The 22,966-nt window shown below is 36.3% G+C and overlaps 2 protein-coding genes across 2 annotated transcripts; one reads left to right on the forward strand and one right to left on the reverse strand.

The window, feature by feature from the left end:
- Positions 1-279: 279 nt before the first annotated feature.
- Positions 280-20,235, reverse strand: LOC129580521 (uncharacterized). Its single transcript, XM_055471016.1, has 6 exons — positions 19,815-20,235; positions 3,582-6,534; positions 3,248-3,482; positions 1,575-1,660; positions 1,126-1,488; positions 280-1,035 (listed from the first exon to the last, which is right to left on the reverse strand). Exons 2-6 carry the CDS (start codon positions 4,135-4,137, stop codon positions 686-688), a joined length of 1,590 nt encoding a protein of 529 aa, XP_055326991.1. The 5' UTR covers positions 4,138-6,534; positions 19,815-20,235; the 3' UTR covers positions 280-685.
- A 1,037-nt stretch (positions 20,236-21,272) lies between these two features.
- LOC129579942 (uncharacterized) lies at positions 21,273-22,860 on the forward strand. Its single transcript, XM_055470139.1, has 2 exons — positions 21,273-21,631; positions 21,771-22,860. Exons 1-2 carry the CDS (start codon positions 21,546-21,548, stop codon positions 22,858-22,860), a joined length of 1,176 nt encoding a protein of 391 aa, XP_055326114.1. The 5' UTR covers positions 21,273-21,545.
- The last annotated feature ends 106 nt before the right edge of the window (positions 22,861-22,966 follow it).

Genomic DNA, 22,966 nt, shown 5'->3' on the forward strand with positions numbered 1-22,966 from the left:
AAATCAATTGCAAGTGAAATAAATGCTAGTAAATGCAACAACATTACAGTACAGGTATTATAAACATCGAATTAGCTTTACTTACCTTCTATCAATGTGCTAAACGGAATTATAAATATTAAGACGACTTTAGTTTTTATAAAACTAAATACTAGCATTTGAATAAAGTCGATCGTTTACATTAGAAAGCCTACCCGTGTCATTTAATTTTAATAATTTTCAATTTTTGCTTTCTTCTTCATCCTGAAAAAATTCCTTCTTGGTTGGAAAAACCGTCAATTTCTGTTTTAAAATTCATAATATTTATTTCACATAAATAATTATTATAATTTCGCTTAGTTGTACTAATTTTACATTTTTCGATTGTTTTTTTTTTTCTCTTGTCGACCGAACACGTTGGGATAAAAACTTCGTTCGAACGACAGTAAAAATCTGTGGCCGACTGTGCCACTGGCAGTATCGTAAGCATGTTTGATAAATCGGTCTATATTTACAGCAATAAATCTATGATAATATTCAATCGGGAATATTAATAAATTGAATGCGAACTTTAAAAAAAAATCTTCCATGAAGTCAATTCGATGAGAATAAAACAAGACACTTATTGGGCTACAATTAAAAGAATCTACTTAGAAGATACGTGAGTAATTGGACTTAAAATCAGTGACAAATGAGTCGACGTCGTTTAGACTAAAGTGGACAATTCATGTGGTGATATAGTCGATGTAACATTGCTTATGTCTAGGGTGCCAGACATTCGCCCGGGTGTGACAGAGCCACTCACCTCTCGCCCAATCAAAATGCTATTGTTTGGATTGGCGTGAGTTTTTGGTGTGGGTGGAGTGGCTGTAGCTGGTCGCAGGCCTGGCAAGAAACTGATGTGTGAGTGATTGGCTGACAAAGGTGTCACTGGGGTCGTATGGCTTATCTGTGATGTATGCGTCAACGGCGTATGATTATGATTGGCATGAATCGGGTTGTTATTGTTATTGTGATGGCTCAATAAGTGTAAATGGGTCGCCGGATTGATGATACCTGGAACGAAGAAGAAGAAAAAAATAATTCAATCGGGTTCAATTAGATCAAATGTCGATAGTAATTCAATTTACCACGGAAAATACTCACCGTTATGGTTTTGATACAGATGATGGGAATGCGAATGTGGCAAATGATGCGGATGAGTTGGTTGCGGTGAACTTATTGTACTGATCGGTGTTTGTTGTTGTTGTTGTTGTTGAGTATGCAATGCATGTGTTTGATGCTGTTGCTGTTGATGCTGCTGATGCTGTGGCTGCGTTTGCTGTTGATTTGCCGTTATGCTTAAGTTCAATGGGTTCATTTTTCGAACGCATATCGTCTTTTCTCGTTGCCAAACGAATACATTGTGAACCATCGCACAACCGCAAAATACAATTCCAACTCCAATCAAAACGCTCGTTATTATCGCCGGCGTCGAATGGAATTGAGTGAATGTATACAAAATGATTCCTATTTTGGCGGAAAATTACATAAACGAGAATTAGTTAGCAATTCTTTATTCGAAGTGCGGAAAAAATCGATAGAAAGCAACTCACCAGTTAGGAATATTGGAATAGAAATGAAAAAGCCTCCAACAGCACACACACGACTCACACTGGACTTCTGCAGATACTTATTACCACTGTAAAAATTGATTAGAATGTGGAATGAATTCAAAATGTTACCAGTAGATTTGCATATTATGTTTGCATGTACAATGAATTTACGGCGATAATGAAAGAAAAATAGTGCATTAAATGTTAATGTGTGTCCACACTGCAAAAATGCGAATCAGTGTTTCATGTGGGAACAAATGTGCGTGCGGTCTGGACGTACAAAGTTGAAACGACTTTGTGTCGTCTTCCGTTTGTTGTTACATCATTTTGAACAATGTAAAAGTGTTATCCATCAGACCGTAAATACATGTTTACTGAAAAAATTTCTACCATCTCTACTTGCTTGTGGCTTTTTAGATTCTAGTGTCTAGTGTCATTAATGGCATCGAAAATAAAATGAAAATTCTGATTAAATCTCATCGTTGGCGGAATTCATTTATTTTCTGTCGTTTTTTTTTTGCATTTTGCCATGCTTGTTAGGCAAATTAAATGCATTTTGTAATGAGAAGCAAAACACAGCACAATAAATTCATGTCACATATGAATCCATATGAAATGAGCGTCGTCATGTATTTACACTGCAAACACCGATTACACTCGAGTGTCGTGCAATAAAACCGGAGCAACCGATTTGGTTGTGGATTAATTGGATTTAGCATTTCTTTTTGTTTCGTACACGATACAGGTTTAGTGGTTTTGTTTTCTTTATTTTTTCTATCAATGACTTGGTGTCCACTTCTTTCGCCATAATATATACATAAGGTTAGTATAATGTTGATAACGTTTTATGCGATGGATACCATAGTAATTCATTATGTCAAAGAACCGACAACACTTCCGTTGTTCTCTTTTTCACATTTTTGTACACACGATCACACCAAACCTATGCCATCTGATATGGAAAAGCGGCATAGCAATAGAAGAAAGCATGGTGTGCTAATGCCGTCGGCTTATTCTCATTATTCATTGTGCAGAAATATTTGCTTAAATGAAAACAACAACAAAAAATTCATTTGAAGTCAGCGCTTTAGCGGCGAAAAGAATGAAGGTTGCTGAAATCAAAAGTGATGACGATCACTCGAAATTTGTGACACATCTAAGCTCAAGTGGATTAGGAATATCTTATAAAATTAAGGAAATACGATGGGAAAGCAGTCCTTCCGTTTTTTTGAACAACCATAATAAGTAGTTGCATGAATTGAACGCAATTTTAATGCAATTAACTATCTGTCTAGTTTACATAAGCATTAGAAATAAGTGTCTCTTCTTAATTAGGGTAATTTCAATTCATCTGGTAGTTTTGTTTTCGGTGGTTTACGTTCAGGTGAATGAGCACGAGAACCTTTCCCCTATGGCATATGTTTGAATCGCATAAATGCATGAGAGAACACAATAACAATGTGCTGTCGAATTCGGAGCTACATTTTATTTCGTCAACCTGAGACACAAGGGGAAGCAATGCACTTCATTCACAATCTAAAAATAAACTGTATTTGGGTCACATTTGTTTGGATATATGCATGTGCAGATCGCCCGCTGCATTTTTAATTTACGTAGTGATGTGTATGCGTATGTATATGTGTCTGTGTATCTACGATCCAATAAAAACTTACCGTCCAGGTGTGACAGGTGCACGCAGCAATTTTACAGCAAATAAAAATTGAATGGCGCAAACCAGCAAACAGCAAAGATTTAGACATAGGGAGAGCGCGCATAGGGCAAGCGTTACATCGTAAACAATGATATAATCGTCCGATGATATTGGGCCGGGTGGCGGTGGTGGTTCCCGTCCATTCGGTGAAATTTTCAGTAAGAATATCAACGATAGCAACGCAAGCAAAAGTGAAACTATAAAAAGAAAAGACAGAAATATTTTGAATGTTACAAAAAATTTCCATTTTCCAAAATCCATGTCGAACAAAATGTTGAAGAAAGAACGACACATACCCAAACAAAGTAATCCGAGACTAGTTAGAGCTTCACGAGCACCAAGCTGATGTTTTGTATTCAATTGTATACTACAGTGATTTTGTGGCGATGAACATGATGTGGACGGTGTTGTATTCAAAATGGTTTGCATCGTAGTTGGAATGCGAAGGCCGCCGTTTGCGTGTCCATTTGGAATCAGTTTGTTTGGTGTTAGAACAATTGACGGTGCCGTTTGATGTGAAATGGTCGATACGTTCAACGGTTGAATGGATCGATTGAGTATAGCACGTGTGGCTGGTGTTGTTGCGATAACATTTGGCCGGGCATGGATTTGTGGGGGCGGTGGAGGTGGATGTTTTGGGTGTAGCAACAAATTTTGTGAGATATGGTGATGATTATGTGTGTGATTATGTTGTATTTGATGTGAAGACGCTTGGGATTGTTGGTTCTGTAGGTTTTTCTGCTGTTGCTGCTGCTGATGTTGCTGTTGTTGTTGCTGTTGTTGTTGCTGTTGTTGTTGTTGCTGCTGCTGCTGTTGACTAGCCGCATTTCCGGAAGGCGCGTGTTTTAACATCGAATTGAATTGTATTTCTCTTCTTCGCCACAAATAAAATTTTACACTTTCTTTTTGAAAATTCTTCTTCTTCTTTTTTTCTCATTCACTCACTCAGCGATAGAAAGAACAATAGGTCACATGCACAATACACGTTACATATTCGTATTTTTAGATGTCACACTGTTATTTACGCGTTTATTTGGCTATCAAATGTCGGTTTCAATGACCAATGCACAATATAAGTTTATAGTATATTTTCTTTTGTATCATCAAATGAGGTAGCACTACGTATTTTTTTCTTTTTGGTTTTGAACATCCAATCGAATAGAATTGAAAAAAAAATGCTTAAAGTTCAGAAGTCACTGCACTTTATACACGTGAACCGTCTTTTCGAGCTGCTTTTTTTTTCTTTTTCTCTCACATTCGATCTTAATGATTTCGAGGAACGCCACACGAACCGATTGCATTTACACGAAACATTGGCTCGAAATTCAGTTTGCGCGCGCACCGCACACAATTCGCTGTCATTATCATCATCGCCGTTGTCAACATATTACCGTGAAGACACGACGCGATACACTGTTTCGAGCAAATTTTACTTGTGGTTTGTTCACGTACCGGCTGTTTCACTCAATTCACTCGTCGTTTTCTCTTGCATTACACATTTCGTTTTTTCTTCGCGTTATTTACAATTCCATTGAATGCGAAGTTATTACTTCAAGAACCAGAAATACATTCGATGCAAACCGTTTTTTTTCTGATTCTCCTTTCACATGCATCACAATTGCTTCGCACGGCGAGTTGATGCGTTTGTTCAATTTAACAGAACGAAGAATAAAAGCTGCTCTCCACTTCTTACACAGCGATTATATTATCACGATGCGTAATATTCAATTTTCGCTGCTTGACATAAAAAACACTTTTCTTTGGTCGAGCGATGCAAATGAACTTGAACTGGCTGGTGATTTAAAATTCCAATGCAACACACCACAACACAAGCGATTACGATTATGCAATAAAAATAATAAAATCAACGCACACATGGAATTAAAGACGCAGCAAAGCTGGAACTTATCACGATTGTCAACTTCATTGAATTGTCGTTATGTATCTCGACTATCTTTTCTACTTCTTCTGCTACGGCAGTTTAATGTTGAAAGACTTTATGATGCGATTACAGCACTAAAACTCGCGACATCGAATGGAAAACCAGAATTTTCACTACTTCTTCCTCCGTATATTCAACACACGGTAAAAACTCACACACGTACACACCTCTCTTTTCGATTATTTCAAATGAACGCTAGTAGTTTCACACCGATAAGATTTTAATCACAATTTATTCTTTTTTCGGTTCGGTTTTTATCGATAACGTCCATGAATGGGGTCGTCTTTTTTTATTTTTAACTCGTTGATGATGATGAATTTGCATGCAAATGAATTATGTTTTCAATTAATTTATCGTGTCATCGAACAAATTTCGATTCAATGCGCACAATATCTGAATGGTCATTCAAATCGTTCATAATGGCATTTCGTTGTATGGGAATAATTAAATCTGCGATGCTATGCTAATGTTCGAAAATACACAAAAATGGAATAATCATTTCGACCATTTCAACATATCCCATTTTTTTATTTTTGTTCAGAATACATTTTTTTTTCGCTAGCTTTTCGATTTGGCAATTGAACTCTTTCACAATGTTACCGTCAATTTTTACGATATTTTCGATTTTGTCGTTGGTTTTGTTTTTCTTTCGAAAACAGAATGTTCAATGAGAAAGCGACAACAACATCGACGACGACGACCGCGTACTAAACAAAAATATCGCAACTGAGATTTTAACATTCAGAAAAATCCGGTTCTTTAGGTAGAAAGAGAATGATGGCAGCGGCTGAATATGTTCAGAGAACGAACGTACGTTTTATGTTGTTTATATAATCCAATGTGGCATGGCGCAGAAGACGGCGAAAAAAAACCAACGACAAGCAAGAGCAACACATTTATCGATCGCTGTACGCGATGGTTGCTCCTCTTCTGATTCAGTTCCTTTATCGCGCGCTCTGTATCGGTCGCGCAAGTGAGCGTAGATTCTGATGTCCGGTGACGGGCTTGAGACTCTTTTTCTTTTCGCGCAATCAATTTGCTCGCTCTGTTCTGTTCATATCCATCACAAAAACTACGTGGCTCTTTCACACAGCACTTTTTTTTCTGTCACAACTGGAGCATTTTATTTTACTTTTGATATTATTCTGTGTACTTGTTTCCTGTTTTCAAGCACTTTTTTCTCTTCTTGTTCTTCTGCAATTTCGCTTCTCTGTCACGTTGGTTATTATTTAATGCTATGCTGTTTGACTGCGTGTTCTTCCATCCACACACGAAAAATGCAATGCTCGAACCGCCTGATCTGTATTCTGAAATGAAGAGAAAAGAAAGAAAAAAAAACATTTAAAATCTTTGTTTCAAGAATTCACAAGAGAAAACGTGAGATAAAGAGTTGGAGAAAAAGAAAATACACACACACACACCGAACACTTCGCGCAGGTTCGATCTCGTTTTAATTAGCCCTCATTTGGATTTTAGTTTTCGTTGTTCAGAAAAACAAGCGACGGCAATTCGCTTATTTTAATTCAGTATGAAATAGATACCACATAGTAATCATCGCTTTGTACTTTTTTTGTATGTGATATACAGAAACCGAACAAAAAATACAGTTTTCACTGTGAATTTCGTGTTTTCTTCGTTTAGTGTCAATTACTTATGCCTGCGCGCTGTATGTATGTATCGATGTCGACTAGAAAAAACTTCAAAAGCCTACGATTCGATTTTGTGATGCTAAAAAAAGTGAAGATTTATAACGTTTCAACCACATATGGTTTCTATTGGCGTCGCTTCGTGATTATCACTCATACATCTTACGTGGAAATATATGGAATAAATTCGAAAAATCCATGAAAAATTTGATGCCGCGAGTTATTTTGTGTGCATGATTCAAATGCTAATTTGATTTTTATATATGAAAAAAATTTCATTTTTTCTCCGTTCAGATTTTTTCATCTTCTATTCGTTAGAAGAAAATTTCTAATAAGCGTGAAAATGCCAAGTTGCCAATAATAATGCACGAAATCACCAACGAGTGGTAAGTTTCACCGTCAAATTGGTGTTGAAGTTGAACGAAATGAACTTAATACGTCACGTTTCTAGTGATAAAGGTTTCAATCGACGTTCTGACTAACAGTAAATCATCGATTCACACGAAACGAAAGAAAAAACCAGCTAAATGTAACTGGTTGTGAACGAATAGGTACGTGCCAAAATGGGTGAACTTTTTGTGATTCAAACATATTAAGTAGACATATTGCGAACAAATCACAAAAATCGCCTGGGCACCGAGTAAAATCAGGCATCAGATTACATAAATTCTCGATAAAATGCTACTGTGATTTGAGTTTCTTGGCTTCCAACAGAACGTACATGTATGGATAAAAAATGGACAAAAATCCCAAATGGCTTTTAGTTCCAGAAGAAAAAAACGCGTAAATTTTTCTTTTTGGTTAAATGACTCCAAAAAAAGTAAAAACCACTGGATCGTGTAATTTAAATAAAACGATGTTTTCAAAGATGTTTACTTCACATAAACAACGAACCAAAGAGAGCTGAACGCTACGATAAACGTAAATGTTGGCGATTTGTTGTGGGCATTGTTTTTCCTAATCCACCAAATGGTCGGGCAATAATATCGGGTACTTAAACGCATACATCTCATCTGTGTTGTGAAAATCGTTTTAACGCTTGCTCTCCCTTGATCGGTCATTTCATAAAAATCACGCGTTTAAAATCGGCGTTAATTTGTTCTTCAAGCGGTCGATTGCATCAACAATGATAATAATAAATGATGGTTCGATCGTTTTGTTCGCTTGTGTACGTTTAAAATAGAATGCGGAAGAGATCATATTCAGACGCGTGCCAATAATAAATTTTCTCGGTATTGATCGACATTTGGCTATGCATTCACTGTTTGAAATGTGTCGATCAGAGCGTGTCGCTTGAAATGGAACTGAAATTGAACGATAGGCAAAAACCGATTCGTACTCGCCACCAATTACAGTGGCCATGCGCCACTTGATTACAATTTATTATCATAATATTTGGTTAAATTGCCATCAATTACATGTTTAAAGCGACGTTGACTATAGTATACTGGCAATGCTCCAATAAACAGTCTGCACAAGTTTACTAAACATTGAGATGCGTGCCAGCCATCTCACAACAATGTCTAACGCAAAAAGTTTTCCCGTTGATGAAAGCCATTATTTCTTGTTTATACTTTGTTCAGCTATTTTTTTTTACTTATTCTAATGGGACCCGTTTTTTATACGTTTCAAAACGATGATACTTTTATGAGCGTTGAGCTTGTTTTGTACTTCGAGTGGAGTTTACGCAAAGCAATCAGAAATTAAAAGAAAACATGATGAAAATCTATTTTTTGATAAATATTACTAATTTTTTTTTCTATGGAATTTCTTTTCTCTTTTCCTTCCTTTCTTCCCTTCATTCCGTTGGCGTTTCTGTTTTCCATGCCGTGTAACTGATTTACATTTTTCCCAAATTAAAAATATAAGCCGCTTGTTCTGTGAACTTAAGCCGTTTTGCTGCCGATAAATTGTGAGAAAATTTTCCAATTTAAATAAATTACGCTTAATTACTATTACTATTTTGTCTCTCTCTCTCTCTCTCTCTCTCTCGTATTTTCATGTAACATGGAAGACTCGAAGTCATTTGAATAGATCATAACGATATTAACAGCTTCCGTGGATTGCTTCGTCTATATATCTCTCTACCTGTAGTGTTTTTTTCAAACGTCAGTCTCATTTCAACATGAACATGAACAGCCATACATTTTTACTGCCTTTTCTCTCTATCTAAGTCAAACGACAGACCATTTCGGTCCCGATTTAGTTATCTCGAAATCTTTAGAGCGATCTTGTTAATACCCGCTTCGTACATAACATTTTGGATCGTAATGAAAGAAAAGAAAATGAAGAATCGCATATTGAGTCATCTTCAGTAAACTCTATAATCGTTGTTTCCCATGATTTGCGATGTTGTTTCGATCAAAATGCTGATCGATGATCAAACATACATTGTGCAATATCTAATGCTGCCTACGGCAATGCAAACCCTCGTCAAATCACAGGAAATCTTAATGTAACAGACGAATGATGTACTTAACTTGGTTTCTTTTGTTTACAAAAGCACTCTATATTTGCTTTCATAAATCAATTTCTTTTGTTTCACGCGTTCCTCTCCAGCGTTCATCTAGATTCTCATTTTGGAAATGGAGAGTCATTGTGTCCTCGATTATTCATGGGGACAGCGAAATGGTAGCCAAATCAGATCAGAGAGAATGTAATTAAAAGATTTCTATACAAAAGTGTGTCTCTGTTTAAATGTTTGAGAACAATAGCCATAACAAAAAAAAATGGTTTTCAACTGAACATAACATTGGCTGTGCGTCCAACGGGGTTTAACAACGTGTTATAATTGTTTAACGCTCTCCATTTAGAAGTTCAATTCTCGGAAGAAGCGTGATATTTTAATAATTTTGACAAGCGAACCAGAAGTGATGCTACTGCTTCCATTGAAACCAAAAACTAACAGTACTTTGAATCGCATACACACAGACACTAAATCCAGCTGAGCTCTATGAACACGTACCAAACGTACGTGTAATGACTTTACTGACATAAGGCGATGTATCAAACATTCTATGTGGAAAGAAAATTGAGTGTAAAACGTAGAGAGAATTCAATGATAGAAGCGAGAAATTGCCGTTTGATTGCAGGGAAGTTGATGTGCTAGGTTTTTTTTCTTTCCTTCATTCTTGAGTGTCTAAAATTATAAGTTGCAAAACATGTTTCTAGTTTCGTTTGAGAAATTGCAGAAATCGATCTGCATAAATGAACAACGGCCCTAACAGCTATGCTCATTACAATTACATGCGTGCACATAATTATAAGCGATTGGATCGGATCGATGTCCTTCATAGAACTCCAGCTTTGCTACGAAACTAGCTCAAAAGAAGAGGTTGAAGAACGTTCATTCACAGCCATTGACAGGCCCGATAATTTTGCTGGAATATCCAATAATTGTCGACGAGATATCGATTTTTTTGCCGTTCCTTCTGTTGTCTTTCATCATTATCGTTAATTATATGATGCGGCGGCAGGAAACTCATTCAATAACAATCTCGGAACAGCATTTCATTTTGATCTTAAGACAAAAGCGTTCGTATCTCTTTCACATGCAAAAGAATGCCATTTACTTGTTTTACAAATCAACTTTATGATAAATTGCCTATGACTAAATGGTAACCATATATAAATTGGTTGTGCCGTACAATTTGTATGCAAACCGTTTAGACATGAAAATTTAAAATATGTTTTTGATTGTAATTTTGCACAAGTTTTTAGCAGCGGATGTGCATATAAAGTTTTGTTGACCCACTTCAATTGCTAGCGATTGGCTTGAAATCACGCAACCGATTGACAAAGCTGATTTGCTTTCACTTGCGGCAAATAAGGTATATTTTTCTTCTTTTGCATTTGTTCGTCATCATCATTTGTTAATTTTTAATAACTTTGTATGATGAATGCCGTTAGGTTTGCGAGCAAAGGCCAAAAGGAAGTCGCATTCAATGCTTAAGAACAGGTGAAACAAACAATGAGCACAACGGGTACGAATAGCTTCCACCGATAATAATCCATTTTGATATGCTTTGTTGACGAACGGCAACATGTCGGAAATCAAAACACTTGAGCAAAGAGAAGAAGAAAAAATTCCCTCTCGACACATATACGCGATGAACGTTTATTGTTTTCATGTAATCGTCGATTGTTTGTTTGACCCAGAACAACTTCAAAACACGAGAACAGAACAACGCACAGCTTAATGAACTCTGCGCTACAAGACGTGAAAAGTTGTCGAAAATAAAACTTGGACATAACAGAAGAAAAAGACAAATCGGTCGTCAATGCATTGATTTTACATGAACGACGTATAAGATGATTACGTCGGATAATTTATAGTGAATTCAATCGAATACCGTTATCTCAATGATTCCCTGCGCTCGCAGCACTGTCGTCCATTAGTAATATGCTAAGTGGTTTTTCGGTTCGTTCGATCGTAAATTTTCCAAATGACCACAAATCGAACCATCAAAATATTGCTCTTCAATACATAAATCGTGAAATGATTCTTCCAATTAATAAAAACTTCAAAACGCCAATGTATACACACAGAGACACATATTGTAAGCTTCCTACCCAGATTGGGTTTGCCAATGGAATTTTGAGCGTTTTAATTAAATAAGCATTAAGCGTTCGATGTGTGTCTGTGTGGAGAAGAACGAATAAAAAAGGGAAAAATTGCTCATTTTCCAGATGCATTTTTGTGGTGTCGATTTGATTTATGGTTAAGCAGTGCATTTTGATGGCTTTTAAAACGTTTAATGGATCCTCTTCGTGAATATTGTCTTCATTGGTTTGTTCGAATCAAAAGTCACTTTTATCACGGAATAACGAAATTCTTGAGATTGTAAAGAATTATGTCATTCATTCTCTCTGTGTCTTTCTTCCACGATGTGGATGGAAAGTGTTCTTTGGAGAGGAGAGGAAAAAAACACCGCATAAAATATTTCAGCGTCAAAACGTCCAATGGTCAAAGCGAACCAATATGAAGAAAAAAGAAGAACGAAGCATAATATCAAAATGAGTCGATACACGCGTAATCTTCATACTTTGAGCGTTGACTTAGAGGATGGCTTGTTTCTCTTATAATGCCTAAAAAAATTAGCTTAGGCTTTTAAATGATCCTCTACTCGGATCGACATTGGCATCGGATCGCAAAATAGCTTTGCTTCGGGTTTATGGCATGCTATCTTTTATGGCATGCACAAAATATTCTATACACACTCTTGGCTGTTAGTTCAGAATGAAATCAATCGGGTGCGCGCGCGCGGGCTGCTAGTCTGCACTCGAGAGACTGACTCTCTAACACACAACGTCTTAGTGAATACTAATGCCGGGCATTGAGAAATTGCCGCGAAACAAGAGAAAGAGATGCATAAAACCGATTGAAGACAGAAACCGGTTGAACGTTGCTCAGCGCAGAATTACATCTCGGCACATTGATCTTGTGTTCGTTCTTATGCTGGCTCCGATCGATCGTTCGCTCGTTCACTTATGTTTACTTCGGCGCACGCACACAGACACAACGGTCAAATGAAAAACAAAAGAAAACGTGGAGAGGAGAGAGAAACTAAACGAGAACGTGTTTACAAAACGATAGTAAAAGATGTTGTTTTTGCTTTTCATGTCTATGCATCGAATGGAATTTATTCATGTGATTTTTTGTTTCTTTCCCTTTTTCCATACCTTGTGTGGCTCTTTCGATGATGCCGTACCATGCAAAAGACCGCCAGAGCATTAGAATTTCGACGTGATGAGAAGAAAATGAAATTATTAGTCTAGTTGCAAGTGATCAAAAGCATTCGAAATCACTTCGTTTCAGACTTTGGGTTTTTTTGCTTTGGCTCGCGACACTTGATTGCATATCTGAAATTCGAGTGTTTTTTTTTCTTACGCTTCCAAAAGAGATGTCGATTCAGGAGAGAAAGAAAAAAATAAATTGGAACCAACCTACTAATTTGTCTGAATAGCAACGTACACTCAACGTCATTCTTGAGCAATGAATTAAAAATGTACACACACACAGCATCCAAGTTGGCAAACCAAAGAGGTTTTTTTTTCTCTGTTGTTGTTATTTAATGGACTTTTTGACTCCATAGATACAAGATACATTTTTTCCTCTGTATTTTCTCTACTTTACTTTCATTGCAATTCAACATCATGTCTGCCCACAGTCGCTTGATTGTTCGTTTCATTTGTTTTGATGGGCCGTCTCACTGAAGTATGCACTTCCAACAGAAAAAAAATGTGCTTCAGCACAGATTTCCTCCAACGAATGACCAATAAAGACTGTATTTTATAATATCATATTATAAACGAAAAAAATCATTTTATTTGAGAAGTAGAAGCCGGATTCGGAGTGTTTATGAAACTTTACAATATGAACTTTGTACGCATTAGCGAACGGAAATCATTAGTCATTTAACGTTACATTGTGTTCCGAGTAAATCGATTTATTTGTAGTTTATTTTCCCATGTACGTATCATAAAAACCATGCGCAAATTCTCATCATGATCGACCGGCCACGATCAGTCATATCACTGCATTGAATCAACATCAATTATCTTTCACAGAATCTTTCTACGATTTAATTACTCAATATGGAACCGGTCATCGTAAATCTATGCTCGAATCGTATCGGACGGCGTTCGGTTCCCAAACAACTATTTGTATAGATGTGGGGAAAATAAAAGAAATGCAAAAATAACACCAACAAAAATAGATGGAAGATTAGTTCCTTGCACTGTCATCGACCGCCTATCTTTTATACATCTAAATCAATTTCAGTTCAAAACATTGGCTCTTCTGTTATTCAAATTTTTTTTTCGGATTTTTTTGTTAATAATGTGATGGTGTTTGATGCGAAAACTCATGCGGTTTTATATTTGTGATGAATATGGTCCGATGGCGTAAACCAATATTCCGGTATGAGTTTCATCGTCGGCGGAAATATTAAAAACATAATCTTCGAATAATATGAGTCAAATTCTTCTCGTTTGAATCATATTTTTCTATGTGTGTATAGAAAGGAAGACTCTCTTTGAATCAATTAGGCGGCCAGAAAGTCGACGTATCACTACTGAAATCACTATGGGAGCTGAAAAAAAACTAAATCTCAGCTTATTTAGGCTTTTGTTTGTACCATCTTCCAATATATTGCAGAGATTAGAGCAAGATTCGGCTTTTTTTTTAATTATTTGTTTAGATTATTCGTTATTTGAACAAGATAGATTCAATCGCTGTTCTTCTTTTACCATATCAAAAGAGATTTAAATTTTTCGCGTTATTTATCTATTCTGTTCGGGGACATTATCATATCATCAAACATTTCGATTAGGCTTTTTTTTTTTCATTTTAATCGTCCAATAGGCTTCTACATTTTATTTCCAGAAACATATTCGGCTTTCCTCTTCTGAATTTATCAATTGCATAATCTAAAATATTCATGAGATTCTAACGGTGGTTCTATCTTGCGAGAGTGAATTTTTTTTTATTTTCACGTCGATTGAAATGTCGACACCTTCGACGCCAGTAAAAGGCGTAAAGAAATTTTCAGAAAAAATGGCATAATCACTTTATTTGAATGAAAAGCCCCAGATGAATGATATATATATCATTATTTCAATCACAGCACAAACATTTAAAAGTCAATTTACGAAACTTCAGGGAATCTCATTTTGGAAATTCCTTTCTGTGACCAAATCAACATTTTTTCGGCCTCAAGCCATGAGGCCTGGCCCAAAAATGGATGATGAACACTTTGGGAATGTTGAATATTGTCGCCAACCATTACGTTTTAATGGTAAAAACACCGCATGATACCATTTCGAAAGAGATAAACCATTTTGATAGAATGAAACAATGGAAAACCATAAAAATTAGATCGTTCCCCACGATGCAATTAAATGCCAACGACAAGTTTGTACCACCGATAATATTACGATTAACTGAATGTGTTGTGATACTCGAGTCGACATTGAGACTGGCTATCCGTTGATCAATTTGTAAGGAAAACCACGAAAAAAAAACTTTTTTTCACCGATGATGTTTTCATTCATTTTGAAGACATTTTCGATGATAGTACACATTTTCACACTTAACACACCATTCAAAAAGTCTACATTTCATTGGCGCTCTTTACGTACGTCATCTTTTTTTTCTTCTTTCTATTGGTTGTTATTCATTGATCGACTGTGAATGTTCGAAGCGATTAAAACGTTTATTCAAATGGCATAGTTTTCGACTTAGTGCCAGCATATTTGAGTGCCAGTATTTCAATCAATTCAAATTGTAGCCATTTGGTTTTCGGCATTTCGGTTTTGTCTTGTTTCTGCCCACTAGCTGGCTATTTCAATTATCTCATGCGATTAAAATGACCAGCAACAATAATTTATTATTGCGTCCCATCACCAACCGACGCTACACATACAAAAAAGAGTATGTGAACTGTGTTTCTATTGAAAAAACAAACTGTGACATGAACATAAAATTTAATTAAAAGATAATGAACACCGTCGTCGGATGCATTCCTCTATAATCATTATGTGTGGTGATGGCAATGCTCATTTGGTATTACGATGCAGGGCAAATCGCGGAAGAGGAGGTAATTGAAAGAGGGCCATACGCACAGGATGAGCAGTTGATCGGTGTAAAAGGATCAGTTGTGTGTGTGTGTGTGTGTGTGTGAGAGAGACAATAGACAAAGCCAATGAAGATGTGCAGTTTGAATGAAGCGCACATTGAACCATGTTCACCTCACTCCATCGTCGTTGGTATGCGTCTATTATCTGAATGTGATCGCGGGGAAAGAGGAAGAAGAAAAAACTGTTTAAAGAATATTTCTTTAGCTCCTTTTTTCCGCTGGCTTGGTCGTTTATAAGCCGGGATGTCGGTGAGAGTGCTATTAAGTTATTCAATGAAATCATTTATAAAACAATTCGTTCATTCTTGTTTTTTTTCGTGCTTGTGTGTGTGTGTGTGTTGTTTCTTTTCGCTTAATACAATTACAACACTGCAAGTACTTGAGTTTTTTCTCTTTTTTTCTGTTTCATTTTTTCTACAATATTGAAGATGAACTTCGAGTTATTTCTTATGTATGCATTTTGCTTGTTTTTTCCCCTTTAAGCTGGCCTGGCTCTTCTTCAACGCTGTCGTTGTCGCTAGTTTGCTCATTTTTTCTCTCTCGATGATGATTGTCAATTTTCCGTTCTTCCATGTTTTTTCCATTCCACATTCATTCGCCGAGTGTCACGATATGCGTGCAAGTGTTCGTTTACACTAGCTCGCTCTCTGTGTCGAGCCCTTTCACGGCTACGGAATATCGAATTTAACGCACTCAATAACCATTTCAGCAATGAAGACAACTCAAGAGTATTTGTTTGTGCCGGTAATGCATTGAAAAACCAAACAGCCGTGTGTGTGTGTGTGTGTGCATGTGTGTGCGTACTAACACTAGGCTACATAGCCTTAATGCGTTGGGAAATTATTTTGAAGTACCTTCAAACTTATTTCTATACTCTCTGCGGAGAATCTAAGCATTGAGCACCGGAGGTAAATTGTGCATTCTCTTTGTGCTATTTACTTTAAAAATGTATTTTTTTCTCTTTGGCTCAGTTGTGTTTCTTTGTCGTAGATTCGTTTTTTCTTCTGCTTTTTGTTTCCTTTTCTTTCGTTGCTATTCGCATTGCAAGCGTTTCGTCGCTGCGGCAATATTCGCTTCCCCTGGTGAAGGAATCGGAATGGTTGCTTCGATTCCCTTTTCGACATATTGTTTCTTTAGAAATAGGCAGAAACAATAGAAAACGTCGAAAAAGTTGAACATTTTCCCAAGCCACATTTTTTTCGACTTTTCGAAATACAAAAAAAAACTGGGCCTTTGCAAATTCATCAATAGAATTTGTGCGATTGTATATGTTACAGGGATTAAAGCTATGGCCTTTTGTCTATGCAATTGTCTCTCAGTCGTTGCAAGTTTGTTTTCGTTTTTCTTTCCATTTTCGCTAGCACCACATTTTCTCAGGTTTGTTGGGGCAATTGAAGAGCCGGCAAAAACTGAATTTTTTTTATTGACACCTGACTGTGACACAAAGATGGGAAATATTTTTTTTTCGGCGCTCTGGGTGTATATTGCACATGATTAAATATGTAAATCGGTTCTGTTGAGAAAGATCATAAAAACGACGCCGAAAAAAAAGAACACCAAACCCAGTGCAGAAAAACACATTGCAGTTGCATGGCAATAAATTATGAGTACACATGGTGTAATTTGTGTGTGTACTGGAAACCTATTTCGTTATGGGAACCAATGTTTATTTGTTTTTTTTTTCTGGTCCGTTCAAACGAACGATCGTTTTTCGGTTAAAGGCAGTGCAGTAAACGAACAAACAGCAGGTAGGACGCTCATTTACATTCGTTTGATTATTATTTATGATATTTTCACCAAGACACGACCTCATTCCATTTAAAAAATTATTCGTTCGAAAACAAACTATTTTTGTTTGATAAAATGAAATGAATCAATTGACCGAATATTTCACGTGTTTCCCTTCAATTTCGAATGATTTGGATTGAAAATGATTTGGCATGCGTTTTTGATATTTCCAAAAAAAAATTGCATCCCTTTTTTCGGTGTGGCATTTCGTTTCTGCAAACGAAAGTAAAATTCTAGCCGAACAAAATGTCTTATTCCGTTTAAATAAATCATTAAAAAAAACTACCTTCGTGACTCGAACAATGATCGCATTAGGCTGGGCTCCGCTCATTTTTGTTAATGATTAGTATTTTCGGAAATAAAATTGTATTCAGGATATAGTGAATACAAATGGTGAATTTGATTCGAACAAACAACGAAACAAATGCGATGACGATGCTTTCTTTTTATCGGACTTTTCTTTCATTTTGATAATTTGTCACTTCCGATCCCATGTTCCAAACACACAGTCGCAGGCATGAACGTTGTGAACAGAGACATTAAAGCCATAGATTTTGTTAAGGTAAGGAAGGTTTCCATTCAGAGCTCATCAATCTTTGTGTGTAATTTATTTGTTTATTGTGGTAAAGTCGTTCATTTCTCATACCACATTCATCCATTTGAAAAGACAACATTTCGTTTAATGAACTGGGGAATGACGCTTTCAGCCGTCGAAGCTAGATTGCTTGAAATTTTGGCGAGATTTTTCCACAATTATTATTTCGACTCGAACAATCGAATGTCCAATACTGAAGAAACATAACAATCGAATGTAAAATGACAAACCAAAATTGCTTCGATGATGATTATTTGGCTGACATTTGATGAACAGAAATCAAACGAAAGAAAATTGATTACTGCTTCGACTTGAAACGGCTTAAACCCATTAAAAATGATGACAAATCGTTTGCATTTCGTAGAAAAAAAAACTCTTGATGTTTATTGTTGGCAGGCAAAAATGTTCAAACAACCACAGCAAACTTCATAATGCCATGTGCCCTAGCTCAATCTGATTTTTTTTTCTCTCAAAACATGTGCATAATTTACATGTAGAATGAGTGTAAGAAATTGAATTTATTCAAAAGGCGGAACAAATAAAAATTGGCATAAAATTTGGCATAAAAATCGAATCCGAGCACGCACTTGTGATAAATGTCAAGGTTGAAATGCGCAGTATGAAATGAAATAAAATCCAAATATCACACATTGAATTGGTGCTTGTTTAGGTTTTTGGGCCGTAAGATATCCATCGGCTGACGATATACATGATTGATGATCATTGTTATTGTACGCATTTCGTTTTAGTTCAACTTTCTTGAGCCGTTGTTATTCTCTCGTACTCTGACTCACACATGAGGCAAAAAAAAAGTCGTTTCAACTCACATCTCATTTTTTTCGCTTTTCTTCACGCATCAACGGAACACATTTCCAAAATTAGTCGCAAAGAAAAACAAAGAAAAGAAATTACGAATATGACGAGAGAAAGAGAAAAAAAATAAACGATCGAGAGTGCAAAGTGTTCAGAAAACCGATTGACAGTCTTTTGAATTTTTTTTTTCAAGTAAAAAAAAGAGAACTACACACATTTTCGGTACACGTCGATGCGTGTTTGTGAACAACTTCTCGGAATAATGAACAAAATCTAAAGAAAAATTTATGAGTTTCAAGTGGCAAAATGCTTCAAAGCACAGAATTGTGGCGCGAACTATGAAATCATGCATATCGAAATGATGCCGGGTTCAAAAATATTATTCGCGCCTTGAGCGGTGCGTCTTATAATTACTTCTTTCAACTGGATTTTTCAGCGAGTTTCGTCTCTACATTCGAGTTGACTGCCGATGTGAACGCCGATCATGAGACGGAGCACTTCGTGCACGTTGAAAACAAAATATTCGTCAGATACTCAAAAATGAAAGAAAAGGGGAACGCATCGAAATCTCCGTGAGTTTTTCTCTCTCTTGTGGTTGAGTGCAATCGAATTAAATCGAATGGGTTATAATTAAACGTACACACATACATTCAATAAATCATAACGCGAACATATTTGGTTAAAGTGGTACTGATCGCATATTTTTTTTGGGCGATCGTGAAATTTATAAGATGTTGGCTTTAGTTTTACTCTGCCTGCATTAAATCAAACACCACACCATTTCAGATAAATAACACTACACAATACGGCATCTGATGTTTTTTTTGGGGGGGCCTGAATCAGTTAAGACTGTCAGATTATAATAAGTTAAGACCGTTGACATCAATTACCACACAACATTCATTAGATATCGTAATCGCATAGGGATCTCAAGCACTCATTCTTTTTGATTATTTGAATTTTGTATTTTGAAATGCGAGTTTTCCCTTCATTCACAATGTGAAGTTTTATTACAAAATTCTCACAGGTTTATCGGCGGTTATTATGTAAGCTAAATGATTTTCGACGCTAATTAGTAGGGCACACATTTCAGATAAAATACTAACCGATTTTCTCGTTCTTCGAACGTCAGCTATTCCAAGTAAGATTTGTTTTTATTCCAAGTAAAACTGCCAATCAATTGGCTTTATCACTAAAATTAAAGTTTTTTTTACACTGAACGCATTTGGGATGGCGTCTCGTGGCTAATTTCACAAGAAGGTACACAAAATCTTGTTATACAAACGATGCAAAGTGAAAACACCTTAAATAGCGGTTTCCCGTTGCATTTCTATTTGTTCACTGCAAACGGAATGCAATTGAATGGCGGCTTCAAATGTCAATTGTCCGTTCAACATGAAACCATAACAACAGCTACGAACTGTGTACAAACACACAAAACTTGGACAACACACAAATTTCCAATAACGACTTACACGACGGACGAACGAATGAGTGTGCAATCCGATCGAAACGTACGGAGAGACTAAATTCTACGCTTTTTCAACTGTTCGAACTACGCTCATTTTTTCGGATTCCTTTTTCCGCTGTCATTCTCCCTCTGTCTATCCAGCTCGGTTTTGGTCTCTCTTGTTCTGTGCCAAGAGAGGGTATATACTGGTTTGATTGTACTATGTGAGCATAAAAATGCAATAGAATTACTACATGAGAGAAACTGTGAACGACTTTAAAGAATGAAACAAGTTCTCGACGCCAAGGTAAGTAGCGGAATGTGCCATAAATGTGCGGGCCTTCGGAAGGTAAGAAATACGGTAGAAGAGTAAATTGAGAATGAAATGAGCATATAGGCTGCTTGATTCTCACCAATACACTGGCACACATAAGCCGACTAAATATGCGAAACTATTGCGTCCTTTTATTGCCGCTGCATTCAACATTCATATTTTGCCGCGTAGATGGATGTCTGCTTGTGCTTCAACTTCTTATTATTCATTTTTTCGAATGAGAGGTTCATCTTCAGTTGGAAGATTATTGAAATTTGCTTAAATGAGAAATAAAAATGCATATTTCAGTAGAAATGTTTAAATATGAATGTTTGATCACATAAAACGTGTGTTATGAGATACAAGGGAAATGTTAACATAAACACATCAGTAGCTGGCTTATTTCATTAACACTTTGATAGCGTAAAAATAAACATGAATTTTTTTAGACGAATATTTGAAAATATTTTCGAAAGTTATCTACTTGAAAATGATAGACAAGATCCAAATTTAAAAAAATATTATTGTTATTCAATGTTTTTATTGGTGATTCAGCAGATTCAAACAAAAAACACCGACAAATTGAAGAAAAATATGCCAAAATTTTGTATGCATTCATGCTATACCCCACTCTATCGCATCAAAAGTAAACACCCAAAATAATTGCCGAAAATTGTGAATAAAACCTAAATTTAATGTACGTACTTATTCTTTTTGTATTCTTGAATCGCAGAAAGTGTAGTCAGAATTTAATTTTGGCATCACCTTCGAAAATCCATTCTTCTTAAACTAGTCGTAAAATCAGTTGAAATTTGAATTCTCCGAATTGAGTCGAATTCAAGACAAGTGGCAGTTATCAGTGTATTGTTTTCATTCTCTTCTTTCAAATACTTCTAAGCTGTTAACAACTGTTTTTCTTCAATTGTGGCGGCTGTTTATATTTATGCATGCCGTAGAAACAATAATTTCTGTAAAAAACGAAATTTGCAGATTCAGCATTTGTTCTAAGCATATAAATAGACGACTAACAGAACACGAGCCGTATTTTGTTGTTGGTGATAGGTGAAACAGACGATGTTCGCAATGTGTGCCAAGAGTTGGCTGATTTCAGCAACGATATTATGTTGCATGACTTTTGCTGGTGCTATTCCAACTGATAGGTGAGCTATTAACATATTTTGTGTGAAAATTTTCATCAGTTAAACAATTTTTTTCATTCAATTTTTTTTTTGAACCATCAGTGTCTAAATTATGATGTAATAAACTGTGAATTTATGCTAATCAATGTGGTTTTCGTAGGTCAACTGGAATGTGTAGTCCAAAAGATGACATTGTTATAAGTGTTGAACAAGAGATTCCTGCTCAATTGCCGCATGAACCATGCCTTGGTGACAACAACCAAATTTATAAATTGGACACGGATGGATCATTAGAAGACTATTCGAATGAGACCGAGTTTGGGCAAGAGCTAATCGATTTGTTATTGCGAACAGGCGAAATCCAGTTGAAATCGAATGATGACGACGATGTCGCAAAAGTTCGTCGAGATGAAAATTTAAAAAACGACCGCTACGACGAGTTGATTAATGCATTCAATGTTATTCTGGAGGAGATACTACGCCAAGGAAAACTAACGAAGCATATTGATCATCAGCATCATCACGACAATGATGAACCGAAGTACAATCGAATCGACGACAATGCACAAGATTCGCAGCGCAAATCGAGGTCAAAATGTACAACTGGAAGGTGTTTGAATACAGTAGAAAGTGAGCTGCTTCGGAAAATCAAAGTGCTAAACACCCAATTGAACTCCCTCATGCAAAGTTCGGGGAATAAAAAACCAAAACGAGGCAGAAATGACGGTGACAGTGATTCATTAGACGGTTTAAACGTGTTTGCGCTACCAAATGTGAATCATTTCGGCAAAAACCCAATTGCGAAGGCGGATAAGAGTGACACAGAAGGAAATAAAGTGGAACACATTCCGACCACAGCTGATGGAAATCATCAAAAAAGTGTGAATCAACCATGGAGCGGAGATGATTCGACCACGGTTGATAAACATAGTGGTAGTTCTGCACTTGAAAAACGTCAAGTCGATGAAACACCTAAATACCAACTCTCCAAAGAAAATAACTACGGCTTTGAACGACCACAATTTGTTAAATATGGCCCAAACGAGAAGCATAATTCCTATTCGAATGACATTGCCGACCCATCAACGACCGAATCGAATACCACTCCAGGGGCACCAATCTTAGTAAGCGGCGGCATAAATATTCCGATGCGCATTGTCAAAGGTCCAAATGGTAATTTCAACTTGGTATTGGATCGAAGAGCACTCTGTCAAAGTGGTCGGTGTAGAGCACGAATTAATAGCAACTAAAATGTATCAACTGTTAGAAATGTTATTTATTTTGAGAAAAAAATTGTTATCGAAAAAAAATTCTCCAATAAAAAATGTCTTGATTTATGAATTCAATTGTTGTTTT

This window comes from Sitodiplosis mosellana, unplaced genomic scaffold (assembly GCF_009176505.1).
Source record: "Sitodiplosis mosellana isolate CC-2019 unplaced genomic scaffold, AAFC_SMos_1.0 Smas_scaffold_1, whole genome shotgun sequence".
Lineage (NCBI taxonomy): Eukaryota > Metazoa > Arthropoda > Insecta > Diptera > Cecidomyiidae > Sitodiplosis > Sitodiplosis mosellana.